This window comes from Eleutherodactylus coqui, chromosome 1, assembly GCF_035609145.1.
Source record: "Eleutherodactylus coqui strain aEleCoq1 chromosome 1, aEleCoq1.hap1, whole genome shotgun sequence".
NCBI lineage: Eukaryota > Metazoa > Chordata > Amphibia > Anura > Eleutherodactylidae > Eleutherodactylus > Eleutherodactylus coqui.
The window spans coordinates 39,649,704-39,665,942 of NC_089837.1; the positions used below are offsets into that span (position 1 = coordinate 39,649,704).

General features: G+C 45.2%; 3 protein-coding genes across 3 annotated transcripts in view; 2 read left to right on the top strand and 1 right to left on the bottom strand.

The window, feature by feature from the left end:
* The window catches only part of LOC136615746 (zinc finger protein 585A-like), a 63,316-nt gene extending 52,435 nt beyond the window's left edge, over positions 1 to 10,881 (top strand). Inside the window, exon 13 of the mRNA XM_066594179.1 lies at positions 9,760 to 10,881. Within this exon, the coding sequence (XP_066450276.1) occupies positions 9,760 to 10,397 (638 nt within the window). The 3' untranslated portion in view covers positions 10,398 to 10,881. The remainder of the gene's footprint in view (positions 1 to 9,759) is intronic.
* LOC136612439 (zinc finger protein 721-like) overlaps positions 1 to 16,239 on the bottom strand; it is a 564,334-nt gene that overhangs the window by 487,115 nt on the left and 60,980 nt on the right. The window lies entirely within an intron of this gene.
* The window catches only part of LOC136607801 (zinc finger protein 605-like), a 432,755-nt gene that overhangs the window by 31,084 nt on the left and 385,432 nt on the right, over positions 1 to 16,239 (top strand). The gene's annotated exons all lie outside the window — the stretch shown is intronic.

The window sequence follows — 16,239 nt, forward strand, 5'->3', positions numbered from 1 at the left end:
TGATGTTTCCATACACTGCACACATAGGGAGCAGGATCTCTTCTCTATCTCTGAGCTGGTGGATGTAGACTACTTCTATGATGTCTCCATACACTGTACACATAGGGAGAAGGATGTCTTCTCCATCTCTGAGCTGGTGGGTGTAGACTACTTCTATGATGTTTCCATACACTATACACATACGGAGCAGGATCTCTTCTCTATCTCTGAGCTGGTGGGTGTAGACTACTTCTATGATGTCTCCATACACTGTACACATAGGGAGCAGGATCTCTTCTCTATCTCTGAGCTGGTGGGTGTAGACTACTTCTATGATGTCTCCATACACTGTACACATAGGGAGCAGGATCTCTTCTCTATCTCTGAGCTGGTGGGTGTAGACTACTTCTATGATGTCTCCATACACTGTACACATAGGAGAGCAGGATCTCTCCATCTCTGAGCTGGTGGGTGTAGACTGCTGCTATGATGTCTCCATACACTGTACACACAGGGGAGCAGGATCTCTTCTCCATCTCTGAGCTGGTGGGTGTAGACTGCAGCTAAGATGTCTCCATACACTGTACACATAGGGAGCAGGATCTCTTCTCCATCTCTGAGCTGGCGGGTGTAGACTGCTGCTATGATGTCTCCATACACTGTACACATAGGGAACAGGATCTCTTCTCTATCTCTGAGCTGGTGGGTGTAGACTGCTGCTATGATGTTTCCATACACTATACACATAGGGAGCAGGATCTCTTCTCTATCTCTGAGCTGGTGGGTGTAGACTGCTGCTATGATGTCTCCATACACTGTACACATGGGGAGCAGGATCTCTTCTCCATCTCTGAGCTGGTGGGTGTAGACTACTTCTATGATGTTTCCATACACTATACACATAGGGAGCAGGATCTCTTCTCTATCTCTGAGCTGGTGGGTGTAGACTGCTGCTATGATGTCTCCATACACTGTACACATAGGGGAGCAGGATCTCTTCTCCATCTCTGAGCTAGTGGGTGTAGACTGCTGCTATGATGTCTCCATACACTGTACACATAGGGAGCAGGATCTCTTCTCTATCTCTGAGCTGGTGGGTGTAGACTGCTGCTATGATGTCTCCATACACTGTACACATAGGAGAGCAGGATCTCTTCTCTATCTCTGAGCTGGTGGGTGTAGATTACTTCTATGATGTTTCCATACACTGCACACATAGGGAGCAGGATCTCTTCTCTATCTCTGAGCTGGTGGATGTAGACTACTTCTATGATGTCTCCATACACTGTACACATAGGGAGCAGGATGTCTTCTCCATCTCTGAGCTGGTGGGTGTAGACTACTTCTATGATGTTTCCATACACTATACACATGCGGAGCAGGATCTCTTCTCTATCTCTGAGCTGGTGGGTGTAGACTACTTCTATGATGTCTCCATACACTGTACACATAGGGAGCAGGATCTCTTCTCTATCTCTGAGCTGGTGGGTGTAGACTACTTCTATGATGTCTCCATACACTGTACACATAGGGAGCAGGATCTCTTCTCTATCTCTGAGCTGGTGGGTGTAGACTACTTCTATGATGTCTCCATACACTGTACACATAGGGAGCAGGATCTCTTCTCTATCTCTGAGCTGGTGGGTGTAGACTACTTCTATGATGTCTCCATACACTGTACACATAGGAGAGCAGGATCTCTCCATCTCTGAGCTGGTGGGTGTAGACTGCTGCTATGATGTCTCCATACACTGTACACACAGGGGAGCAGGATCTCTTCTCCATCTCTGAGCTGGTGGGTGTAGACTGCAGCTAAGATGTCTCCATACACTGTACACATAGGGAGCAGGATCTCTTCTCCATCTCTGAGCTGGCGGGTGTAGACTGCTGCTATGATGTCTCCATACACTGTACACATAGGGAACAGGATCTCTTCTCTATCTCTGAGCTGGTGGGTGTAGACTGCTGCTATGATGTCTCCATACACTGTACACATGGGGAGCAGGATCTCTTCTCCATCTCTGAGCTGGTGGGTGTAGACTACTTCTATGATGTTTCCATACACTATACACATAGGGAGCAGGATCTCTTCTCTATCTCTGAGCTGGTGGGTGTAGACTACTTCTATGATGTCTCCATACACTGCACACATAGGGAGCAGGATCTCTTCTCTATCTCTGAGCTGGTGGGTGTAGACTACTTCTATGATGTCTCCACACACTGTACACATAGGGAGCAGGATGTCTTCTCCATCTCTGAGCTGGTGGGTGTAGACTACTTCTATGATGTTTCCATACACTATACACATACGGAGCAGGATCTCTTCTCTATATCTGAGCTGGTGGGTGTAGACTACTTCTATGATGTCTCCATACACTGTAGACATAGGGAGCAGGATCTCTTCTCTATCTCTGAGCTGGTGGGTGTAGACTACTTCTATGATGTCTCCATACACTGTACACATAGGGAGCAGGATCTCTTCTCTATCTCTGAGCTGGTGGGTGTAGACTACTTCTATGATGTCTCCATACACTGTACACATAGGGAGCAGGATCTCTTCTCTATCTCTGAGCTGGTGGGTGTAGACTACTTCTATGATGTCTCCATACACTGTACACATAGGAGAGCAGGATCTCTCCATCTCTGAGCTGGTGGGTGTAGACTGCTGCTATGATGTCTCCATACACTGTACACACAGGGGAGCAGGATCTCTTCTCCATCTCTGAGCTGGTGGGTGTAGACTGCAGCTATGATGTCTCCATACACTGTACACATAGGGAGCAGGATCTCTTCTCAATCTCTGAGCTGGCGGGTGTAGACTGCTGCTATGATGTCTCCATACACTGTACACATAGGGAACAGGATCTCTTCTCTATCTCTGAGCTGGTGGGTGTAGACTGCTGCTATGATGTCTCCATACACTGTACACATGGGGAGCAGGATCTCTTCTCCATCTCTGAGCTGGTGGGTGTAGACTACTTCTATGATGTTTCCATACACTATACACATAGGGAGCAGGATCTCTTCTCTATCTCTGAGCTGGTGGGTGTAGACTACTTCTATGATGTCTCCATACACTGTACACATAGGGAGCAGGATCTCTTCTCTATCTCTGAGCTGGTGGGTGTAGACTACTACTATGATGTCTCCATACACTGTACACATAGGGAGCAGGATCTCTTCTCTATCTCTGAGCTGGTGGGTGTAGACTACTTCTATGATGTCTCCATACACTGTACACATAGGGAGCAGGATCTCTTCTCTATCTCTGAGCTGGTGGGTGTAGACTACTTCTATGATGTCTCCATACACTGTACACATAGGAGAGCAGGATCTCTCCATCTCTGAGCTGGTGGCTGTAGACTGCAGCTATGATGTCTCCATACACTGTACACATAGGGAGCAGGATCTCTTCTCCATCTCTGAGCTGGCGGGTGTAGACTGCTGCTATGATGTCTCCATACACTGTACACATAGGGAACAGGATCTCTTCTCTATCTCTGAGCTGGTGGGTGTAGACTGCTGCTATGATGTCTCCATACACTGTACACATGGGGAGCAGGATCTCTTCTCCATCTCTGAGCTGGTGGGTGTAGACTGCAGCTATGATGTCTCCTTACACTGTACACATAGGAGAGCAGGATCTCTTCTCTATCTCTCTGAACTAGTGGTTGCAGATTTTATACTGAATTTCAAATAATTAAAGTGCCAGTCAGTCTGTGTGTGGATGTGTGCTGGGAATCCCTCTATATGACATGTGAAGGCTCTAAGAAGCTGTTTCTCGCAATGCTTAATAATTGAGGCTCTGTATATCACACATGATGTCCACTATATGATGTAGAACATTTGCTTTTCTCATAAAGGGCCGGCAGTACTAAAACCCTCCAGTTCCCTCATATTCTCATCCAAAATGGTCCTCATGAATGACCCACCGAGGATGGAGAAGACCAGCAATGAGATTACCAAGAGAATACTAAGCTTCACCTTGGAGATCATCTACCTGCTGACCGGAGAGGTAAGCTTTTCTATAATTCTATTGTCTTTATTGTATTAGGTCAGACTGAGATCTTCACATTTGCGTTTGGAGATTCCGTCATATAAAATGCCAGAAGTAAAAGTCCTGCAGTAAAATATTCGGTTCCGCCATGAGAGAGATCCGTTTTGCAGGGGATTCTCCTTTCCTATTCCTATAACGGAGCAGGAAAACAGAACCCCAGAATGCAGGAGTGAACATAGACTAAGGGAAGAGCAAATCCATTGTAGGAAGTAATAGGAACAATCCAGTGTCCTGTATAACGGCTTCCAGGCCTTCCAAGTGAGGCCTTAGTCAGACGGGCGTTTTTAGCCGCGATTTGCGCATGCGCATGCGTCCGGCGATTTTTTTAAAACCATTGCTTTGCAATGGTATCGGACACATGAGCACTTTTTATGCGCTCGTCCGATAAATTATAGAACAGAAATCGTAGATCGCACCTATCTGCGATCTGCGATTCCTGTTCTCTTCACTATATGCGCTCAATGGGGCCGGCGGCAGCAGCGCCGACCCCATTGAGAACATATAGAAGACAAATCATTCTTCTCTGCCACAGCTGTAACAGCTGTGGCAGAGAAGAACGATGTTTGCCCATTGAATTCAATGGAGCCGGCAATACAGCCGACTGCGCTGCGGGCGAGTGTGGGATGAATTGTCGGGAAGGGCTTAAATATATAAGCCCTTCCCTGCAATTCATCCAGAAAAGTGTTAAAATAAAAAATATATACATACTCACCTGCTCCCGGCAGCCGGAGTTCCGCGCGGCCGGCCTGCAGTGGGTGTGAAGGGGGTGTGAGTCAGACCTGCCCCCTGATTGGCTCAGCTCTGAGCCAATCAGGGGGCAGGTCTGACTCACACCCCCTTCGGACCCACTGCAGGCCGGCTGCGCGGAACTCCGGCTGTCGGGAGCAGGTGAGTATGTATATATTTTTTATTTTAATACTTTTCTGGATGAATTGCAGGGAAGGACTTATATATTTAAGCCCTTCCCGACAATTCATCCCACACTCGCCCGCAGCGCATTGCTTTCAATGGAGTCGGCTGTATTGCCGGCTCCATTGAATGCAATGCGCTGGACAGCTCCAGTCCGTTTCTAATGAAACGCGGCTAGGAGCAGATTTTCGGGCGATTTTCGGGCATCGGTCACGCGATTTGCGGATGCGCATCTGTCATGCGATCCGCAAATTGCGCGAAAAAACGCCCGTCTGACTAAGGCCTGAGGGAGAACTAAAGAACTGAACAGCAGAGAATGTGAAGATCGGCCACCAATATGGTCAGTTCTGTATGGTGGGAACCAATGAGCTAATAGTAATGTTGTAGGAGCGATGACAATGGTAAGGCCTCATGCCCACGGCCGTGTCGGACTCCGCCAATGGAATATCGCAGCGTAGTCCAACATGACGCCCCCCAAAGACCTCATACTCACCTCTCCGGATCCGCCACGTGAGTCCCGTTTGATGAGGCGGCACGCATGCACAGTGCAGCGCATGAAGTGCTGGCGGTGGGCGATGACACGTAATCACGCGATACTGCTGCCGGACGCGTGTTTTTCCGCAGGAATTAGAACATGTCGTGATTTCTCTCACACTGAGTGAACATTGAAAGGCAGAAAACTATTAGGTTTAATAGAATCTAATAGCTGCGTGATAACGACGCATTAAATGCGGCAGAAATACATCCGTGGGAATTAGCCCTAAGTAGGCTCATTGTAATGAGGAGGAGAGGACAGCCAGGAGCCAGCAGGATCACATGGCCGGGGTTCAGCCCGGAGACCTGGACTTTATCACTAGTTTCCATATAGAATCACAGAGGACAACAGATCTCGTCGTCTCCTATATTCTCTTTTCATTTCTCCCTTAGAATGGATATATATCATACACAGGTTTACAGTCATGTAGGCCCCTGTCCACAACCGTTGTGGAATATCCGGGGACCGAGGGGGAGCGCTGACAGGTCTCAGCGGTGAGCCTATCTAACAAATTGCGGAATGCCCCGATTTAGATCCCGCGAGCGGAGAATCGCTATGACTTCCAGCTTTCCATAGCAGCGCCTCACGCCCGTGGACCGGCAGCCGTACTTTTGCTTTTCTTTTCAATAATTTTTATTGGGTTTTATAATAAACAATTGCTGGAAGGTTGTTCCGCGCATCTACTACTCTTTTAGTAAAGTATTTTCTGACATTGCTTCTGATCTTAACTTGTGCCTGCTTGTCTTAGGTTTATTTTTTTCCCTAAAGGTTTGATCGGTCATGTCCCCACTTTCCCTTCCATCTTCCAGGCTATACAGATTAGGTTCTTTAAAGAGACTGCTGTCGCCATCTTTTTGCACCTCTTTCTTGGGCAGCACAAGGTAGTGACAGTCACACTGATTTCAGTGATCTGTCTGTTGTATGTATCTGTGCAGTAGTTTTGGAGAAACTTACCTTTTATCAGTAGCAGGACATTCATTGAGAACTACAGGAAGTAGTCTTGGATATTCATGAGCTGTAGCTTAGCTACACCCACCCATGTTATAGCTGTCCACCCCTCCCGCAGGTCTACCAATCATTGGTCTCCATCCTAAACCCCTGAATACGTTTCAGCTGGTGAACATATTCCACAATGTGAGGGAACTCCTATCCATGGTGTAAAGCACATAGTAATAGAGACATTTATATTTGTCATAGAACATGATCATGGTGATATGTCCAGCATTACAAGCAACTATAACACGTCATACCCTGTATACCCTGTATACCCTGTATACATGTCATACCCTTTGGCATTATTTAAGGCCTTGATTTCCAATGTGATGCTATGAGAAAGGCTGCATGACAGCCGAAACGCATCAGCCTGTTCTTTAATCCCTGTGCGTTTGGGAATTTTTAATGTTTTCTCAATAAAGGAGTTTTGTTTTTTTTTAAAGAATATTGGTGCTGGATCAAATTTTCACATTTCTCATAAAGAGAACTGCCAATCATTGGCTGGAGGGAGGAGTAGGTGTGGCCAGCCTGCAGCTCATGAATATGCAGGACTAGTTCTATGTCTGGCTGCTGCTAGATAAATGTAAGTTTCTCCTAAACTACTGCACAGTTCCACACAGCAAACACATCACTGTAATCACCGTGGCTGGCATTACCTTATGTTGCTCCTAGTGAGGACTGCAAAAAATGGTGATTATGCTTAAGATCTTCCACCATTCTTGTATCTTGTCCATGGACTTGTTCTAGTTTATCCATGTTTTCTTGTAAGTGAGGTCTCCAGAGTTGAACACAATACTAATACTGTCTACAAGACAGAGCAAACATAGACTAGACAGTTTTAAAATGTGCCAGATTTAACACTCAATGCTACATCTGTTGTATTTTTAGGCTAGGTTTAGACGACCTATTAGTTAACTGAGTTTATGGCAAAAATTGCACCAAACTCTGGGTGTAATTCATGGCAATTTGGGCTACACCCCTTTTTTCACAAAAGCCAGGAAAACTGTCCAAAAGTGTCTAAAAACACATAATAAATGTGTCCAAAGCATGTAAGACAGTTTTCTGGTGTAACGTACACCAGGAAATTATAGTATTATGAATAGTAAATAAGCCCCAGTATTCCAGATGTGATCTCAGCAGACCACTATAGAGCGGTATTATAATCTCTCCCTTTCTGCTAATGGAGAAATACTGGGTTCAGTTCTCTATATGTCTTTCTCCATACACAGGATTACATGATGGTGAAGAAGACATCAGGTGACGGTACGACTCCGAACAGCCATCTCCATGAGTCAGGAGGATGGAGCCAGAGGCTCATCACAGAGGCTCCTCCTCACTTACCGATACATGAGCAGAAGATCCTAGAACTCACCAACAAGATCACTGAGCTGCTGACTGGAGAGGTGACACTGCTGGGAATGCTGGGTAATTATACAGTAACAGCTCTAGAGGAGTCTGGGTAATGACGGTATCATTGTGTGTGTCAGGTTCCTATAAGGTGTCAGGATGTCGCTGTCTATTTCTCCATGGAGGAGTGGAAGTATTTAGAAGGACACAAGGATCTGTACAAGGACGTCATGATGGAGGACCACCAGCCTCTTATATCACAGGGTAAGAAGAAATTTATACAATGTTATTATATTGGCATTTTTGGGGTTATTCAGTGGCTACCTTTATTTTTTTAGAAACACGACGACTACTGACAAAATAAAACATCACCCATGGTGCCCCCCCTGGTCTCTGCTCGCTTCTGGGCACGGCTGGACTTATGCTATCTAAGCATAAGACCACTGTGGCCAGTCACTGGCTTTAGCATTTCTATGGCTGACATCGGTGACTGATGGTCGAGGCCACATGCTTGAGGCCCTTACACAGGATGATAAATCGTTCAGTGTAAATGCATGCCTGAGCTGAACAACGAACGAGAATTCATTTGATTCTCATTCGTTGTTCCGTTTCTGCATATAGAAAACTGAATCATGGATCGGCCCGTGTAAACAGGCAGTCATTTATCCATAAACAACTGCCTGCTTACTGTGAATTGAGGCAGGCACATGGAGCGATCCCACTCTTCCTCCATTCACTAAGTGATGGTCATTCCTGGGCTTTTACGCAAGAACGATCATTGCTGGGTTGACCTGTTGGGCATCTGCGCCCGACAGATCGTCCCATGTAAAAGGGACCTTAGGCGGCATGTGACTAGCTGTGCCTGTAAGTGAGTTCAATCTCCACATGGTTCAGGTACACCTAAAGTTTCGTGTGTCAAGGATTGCCCGGATAGTTTGGGGTAGCGCATTCCAGAGGACTGGTGCTGCTCTGGAGAAGTATTGGAGGCAGTAATGAGAGATTGAGGGTGCTTAATGTGATTTTATCAGAGGAGCAGAGGGCTTGGGCTGGGTGGTGGATTGAGATGAGGTGGTCGATTTTGAACACATTGAAATAGGATTTCTGAGATGCGCATACCCCTTTAACACCTGAGAAAAAAATAAAGGAAGTTTTCCTTTAAATTCTGTTGCATTTTTGCTGGAGAATTATGGTTACAGATTTTGTGGTGTATTTGCAGCAGATTTGTTTTGCAAACTTTGGTGCAGCAATTTCAAATAGTATTGCAGTTTATTAGAAATATTATAAATGTCTACTTTTATAGTTCGAAAATAAAATTAATAAAACTCCATTTTAATCCTAACAGATAATCCCAGAGAGAATTCTGATGGAAATGTCATGTTGTCACTACATTATAAAGTAGAAGATGAAGATGTGGTGCAGCGCTCTTCAGGAGAAAACACCATTACCCTTCATGTACAGTCAGAACTTAACTGTAAAGATCTATCATATAATCCCCCTAATGATGAGGAACCTTCTCCTGACCAATCACAGATTGTTATCACAAGTACAGATCACAAAGATGGCAAATGGTTTCAATGTGCTGAATGTGGAAAACAGTTTAAAAAAAGTTCAGGACTTTCTGCACACAACAGAACTCACAGAGAGAAGAAGCCGTACTCCTGTTCAGAATGTGGTCAATGTTTTACCTCAAAATCACATCTTGTTAGACATGAGAAAATTCACATGGTGGAGAAGAAGTTTTCATGTTCAGAATGTGGGAAATATTTTATTGCTAAAGCCAAACTAAAGTACCATCAAATAAGTCACATAGGGGAGAAGTCCTATTCATGTTCTGAATGTGGGAAATGTTTTATGCTGAAATCGGATCTTGTTAAACATGAAAGAATTCACACAGGAGAGAAGCCATATTTATGTTCAGAATGTGGGAAATGTTATAAAGACAAATCAAGTTTTGTTCAACACAAGAGATTTCACACAGGAGAGAAGCCTTACCCATGTTCAGAATGTGGGAATTGTTTTGTAAAAAAATCACATCTTGTTAGACATGAACGAACTCACACTGGAGAGAAGCCGTATTCATGTACAGAATGTGGGAAATGTTTTAAAGACAAATCGAGTCTCATTACACATCACAGGATTCATACAGGAGAGAAGCCATATTCATGTTCAGAATGTGGGAAATGTTTTAAAAGCAGATCTAGCCTATTTACACATGGGAAAATTCACACAGGACAGAGGCCGTATTCATGTTCAGAATGCGGGAAATGTTTTTTACTGAAATCAGATCTTGCCAAGCATAACAGAATTCACACTGGAGAGAAGCCATTTTCATGCTCTGAATGTGGGAAATGTTTTATGCTCAAATTTCATCTTGCTAGACATGCGAGAATCCACACGGGAGAAAAGCCATATTCTTGTTCAGTATGCGGGAAATGTTTTACAGGAAGATCAAGTCTTGTTGCACATCAGAGAATTCACACAGGAAATAAACCATTTTCATGTTCAGAATGTGGGAAATGTTTTGCTTCTAATATCAAGTGCAGGAATCATCAGAGACGTCAACATAAGCTGTCTTGATGCTCTATAGATGGAAAATGTTTTTCAAAGAAATCTAAATTTTGAAAATGTTTTACAGAACTCACAGAGGGATAGAGCCATATTGTAGTTTGGAATGTGAGAAAGCCTGTGACAGCAGAATAAGAGTTTTAACACATCAGGGCATTCACACTGGATTTTAAAAAGCCAGCCGGAGTGTTTATTCTTCTGTGTAGAGCTCTGGATCTCGGCACCGTAATACCATATATTTCTGTAGTGGGAGGAAATTATAAGATTTTCTGTTTGGTAGCCTGCTCTTCTTTCAGCTATTCACTGTCTTTCTTTAGCTCATATTTCTATTCTGTTATAAGAATGCAAGGCCGTCTTCAAGGTCATTTTACAAAACTCTCATAAGAAATAATTCTAATCGGTCTAAAAGAAGTCCTGCCTCTTATTAATTCGTCATTGTTCTTGTTGTGTATTAATAACCAAATAAAACAATAATATATCATAATTCTTACAAGTGAGGCGTGTTTTAGCCTCATCTTAGATGTCTTTGTATATATACTTCTGCTTATTAATTGAATAAACAGATGACTTTCAATCACATCCAATGTGTGTGTGATATGTAAGCTTCCTCGATGCTCGAGCATGAACTAACTGAAATCAGAGGGGAGAGGCAAAACAAAAGCATTATTCACTGGAAAAGAGCCAACAATGTAGTACCTGATAAGGTGTGGAGCAGGCACAATCGCCGCAAGCACAATCGCCATTAGGCTGGCACAATCACCGTAGAGTAGGCACAGTCGCCATAGACCCTAATAAGAGGCAGTAAGCCAGACTATAGACTGGAGGAGCTAATTGTCCAGTGCAGACTAATATGCAGCCACCCACTTAATCCAGCCCAGATTGGGGAGGAGTGACTGCAGATGATTCTGCCTGCTCTGCACGTTATCAGGTACTGCATGGTTGGCTCTTTTCTAGTAAATATTGCTTTTGTTTTTCCTCTCAACTCTGCGATTTCAATGTAGTTGACAGTGAGACAGTGTAGATTCTAACAGACACGTGGTGGCCTTGCCATCGGCCCATCAGCTTATGCGTCTTGGCCAAAATGCAGAACTAACATCTGCATTGTATTAGCATGTATCAGTATTTTCTTTATGCAGTTTGCTGTAGACATCTGGGGGAGCCCAAGATGTTAGCCAGTGTGCCCCACTGTTGAGATACAGGGCAACCCGCTGCTATGTCAGTGTGAGTTGTAATCCTGTATGGTGGGATGCACTTATTCATTGGCTGGCTTCTATGGTATTGTTCACATTGAGGACTAGGTTCGTCTGCAGTCGCCCCTCTCCAATCCGAGCTGGTTTGAGTGGGTGGCTGCATATTAGTCTGCACTGGAAAATTAGCTCCTCCAGTCTATAGTCTGGCTTACTGCATATTATTAGGGTCTACAGCGATTGTGCCGGCCTTATGGCGATTGTGCCTGCTCTGCTCCTTATCAGGTACTGCATTGTTGGCTCTTTTCCAGTGAATGAAGTATGAACTAACTGAATTTGGATGCCTGAAAACATACCAAATAGTGATATTTGCGCTAACAGTAGCAACGACCAAATCATACCAAATGTCTCAGTATTAAAACACAGCTCTCCTCGATCCAATCTGTGTAAATTCTCACACAGCAATATTGCTGTAGAAATGTCTATGACTTTCCTATTTATCTGAGTGAAAGTCTCAAAGCCATATGCATTCCACACAACGGATTTGCCTTCCCCAGCATGTCATGTGAGACACCGGAGTGACGTAACTTCCGCCAGGCAGCCGAACAGATGGGGGATTCTTCTGCTAATTCATTTCTGGTGAGTTCTCGTTGTATGTATGATATACATATTTGTGCTATTACCTACTATTGTATGCTTGAGAAACGCATTGCAGCCTATCATTCCATACCTATCGGCATATGGTTTGTGAGAATAAAGAATACTTCAACAACCATTTGGATGTTATCCACAAACTTTCTTTGGGACTAGGGGAGGAGGTCTGCCTTACCTTCCAGCTAAATGGCACCTCCCCCTTTCCTAGTAAGCGTCACAAATTATCTCTTATTGGCACTGCTTGAGCGCATATGTAATATTCTAATTTATCGGAATGAAGCTTGGTTTTCTGGCTTTGTTTCCTATTCCCAATCATTGTTTTAAAGACTTGTTTAAAGAGTTGTACATAAATTTGAAGGAATGCTGCCATCCAATAGGAGGCGCTGCAGAGGTATTGTTCCACCTTCCTTATTTGCATATGTTACCCAGAGGAGCACGCATGGCCTTGTAAGTCTCCTCATCCGCCTCCTAGGTGTCTCCACACACCTTCTGGGTACTCTTCTTAAGGAGAGATGACATCCCTTCCGACACTTGGAGAACAGACTCCACTTAGGGTACATTCTCACAGGTGTATGCAAAAATGTGCCCCTCTATACTGGCAGTCGCTGTGCCCCTTCATACTGCCAGCCACTGAGCTCCTCTATACTGCCAGTGGCTGTGGTCCTTCATACTGCCAGCCACTGTGCCTAGCCATAGTACCTTATTATACAGCCAAGCAGAGTCTCCTGCTTGTGATCACTGGCAGCTGTGGACATTAGGACTATTAGGTCCCCACAGGGAGGATTTCCCACAGTATTCTCGTATGGACCCTCCTTACAGAAATTCTGCAGCATTTACAGTAGCAGAAAAAGTGGATGAGGTTTTGAAAATCTCACCCACAAGCTCCAGAAAAAATGCACACAAAACCCGTGCGGAAAGTGACATGCATGGGGAATTTAATTCAGCAGCTTGTCAATTTTATTGCAGCTTTCACTGCGAAATTCACTTCTCAATAAAGGGGTGAATTCCGCACAAAAATATGCGATAAAACCTGAAATGTTTTACAGATAAATCCCATGTGGTTGCTCATATGAGAATTCACACAGGAGAGAAGCCATATTCATGTTCAGAATGTTGGAAGTGTTTTGCTTCTAATACCAAGTGCAGGGATCATCAGAGACGTCAACATAAGCTATCTTGATTAGAGATGAGCGAGCACCAAAATGCTCGAGTGCTGGTTACTTGAGCCAAGCTTTTCGTAATGCTTGGTAGCTCGTTTCGAGTAACGAACCCCATTGAAGTCAATGGGAGACTCAAGCATTTAAGGTGACCCATGCTCTGCATAGGGGAGGGTGTATGATTCACCTGAAAACATCAGAAAGTGATGGAACCACCATAGAAATGGATAGGAAACGGGAGGGGCAGCATGTATGGGTGCATCGGAGGCTCCCAGGTCTCACTATTAAGCCAAATTGTGGGAAAGAGCCTGGTGGTCACACCCCTAACAATTTAGTTGGGCCAGACCATAATCAGCAAGGCACACGTGCTGGCACATCCTAGCTAACAAAGGCCAATCACCACCCGCGGGTGACACCACTGACTCTTCTCGTGTGTTACATGCTGGCATTGCTGTCCAATCCCCCCCCCCCCCCCCCAGCGTACTGAAATTTTTCCCAGCACAGCGTTCAGCTGTACTCATGCCACACGGTTGCTTGATAGCCACACCACCCTCATTTCTATTTATAAGTGCGTATTGGATGAGGAGGAACAGGAGACACACACTGCAGAGGGTTGGCAGGGCCTGGCAGCTGATAAATGAACGTATGATCATAATTCCAATCCCATGCCACCTCCATCGCAAAATTTTATGAGCCACAAAAGTGGGCATAAAGGGGACTCAGATGCAAGTACTTCTACACATCTCCACATTTCAACAACCCATTCTAAAACAAAAGATTTTTTACCCAGAGTGCAGGTGAACTCCTGAAAGATTTGTTTACCAAGAGTATAGGTGAACCCCTGAAAGATTTGTTTACCCAGAGTGCAGGTGAATCCCAGTAAAATCCTGAATGATTTTTTGAGCTACAGCGCATACTTGCCTAATGGGATTCAGGTGGAGGTCCACCGAGAGGCAAGCTACCGCCTGTCTCAGCCCCAGCCTCTCTCTGAGGGGCTTGTTAGCCAGTGCCCCAGGGAAAGACAGCATGAACTGTAAAGAAATTAGTTGCCAAAGATGGACACCGCGCTGGGATACGTTTCCGTACGCCGTGTGGCCCTTTTAAAATTGTGCTTCATAGCTGACAAATCGCAGACAAATTAATGTATGATTGTAAGTGCCATCCCATGCCACCTCCATCGCAGCATTTCATTAGCCACAAACGCCAGCATAGGGGGGACTCAGAGGCCAGTACTTCTACATTGTTTATGAAGAAAACAACCCATTTTAAAAAGAAGAAATTTTTTGTCACCAAGATTGCAGGTGAGAACGTGAAATATTTTTTGAGCGAGAGTGCAGGGTATTTGTTTACCAGAAGTATAGGTGAACCCCTGAAAGATTTGTTTACCAAGAGTATAAGCAAACCCCTAAAAGATTTGTGTACGAAGAGTATAGGTAAACCCCTGAAAGATTTGTTTACCCAGAGTGCAGGTGAACCCCTGAAATATTTTTTAACATAGAGCTCGTATTTACTTAATGGGATCCAGGTGGCGGTCCACCGACAGGCAAGCTACTGCCTGTCCCAGCCCCTGCCTCTTCTTGAGGGTTTTTTTAACCAGTGCCCCAGAGAAAGACAGCCTGTACTATGAAGAAATTAGAGTGGCCAAACCAGGACTATTTATTCTGTCTCGGTGTCAGATAGCTGGACACTGCGCTGGGATACATTTGTGGACTCTGTGGGCGTATGAAGCTGGAACCAGCACGCTTGCTGCACTTTACTGGTGAGTCTCTTCAAAATTGGGGTCGAGAACCTGGAGGCGGCCCTCAGAAAAAAATGTTTTTTACAGAGCCTTTTGGCCCTCTGAAGAATTGGCTGTTCAGCGTGCTGACATGCTGGTTTAGGAGGAGGAGGAGGATCAGAGAAGGATGGACCAAGCTACTTCTACCATTTTTTGGGGTGATAGAGGGTGCATGGTTCTCCAGTTCCAGCTTTAAGAAACTTTATGATAAGCTGCTTTCCACCGGTGGAGAAGAGAAGTCTGGGGAAATCCAGGCTTTGTTCATCTTAAAAAGTGTAAGCCTGTAGGCGCTGCCAGTTGACAGGTGGGTACACTAATTCATGATAATCCCCCCAGCATCACTAAACACCCTCGCTGATAACACGCTAGTGGCAGGGCAGGCCAGCACCTCCAAGGCGTACAGCGCAAGTTCATGGCACGTGTCCAGCTTTGAGACCCAATAGTTGTATGAAGCAGATGGATCACGGAGGGCATTGGTACAGCCAGCTACGTACTCCCTCACCATCTTTTTACAATGTTCCCTCCTACTTATCCTCAACTGGGGAGTGGTGACACATTCTGGCTGGGGTGCCATAAAACTGGCAAAGGCCTTGCAGAGTGTTCCCCTGCCTGCACTAGACATGCTGCCTGTTCCCCTCGTCTCCCCTGCTAGTTGGGCCACTGAACTATGTCCTCTACCGCTAGCGTTGTCAGATGGCAAGTTTAGCATCAGCTTTTCCACCAGGGCCTTGTGGTATTGCATCACTCTCGTACTCCTTTCCTCTTCGTGAATGAGAGTGGAAAGGTTCTCCTTATACCGTGGGTCAAGAAGGGTGAACACCCAGTAATCCGTGTTGGCCAGAATGCATCTAACACGAGGGTCACAGGAAAGGCAGCCTAACATGAAGTCAGCCATGTGTGCCAGAGTCCCAGTACGCAACACATCGCTGTCCTCACTAGGATGAATCTCAGTCTCCTCCTCTTCAGCCCATACATGCTGAACAGATGTGAAGGAAGTAGCATGGGTACCCTCTGCAGTGTGGGCAGCAGTCTCTTCCCCCTCCTCCAATACGCGCTGAGAAACAGACGTGAGGGTGGTC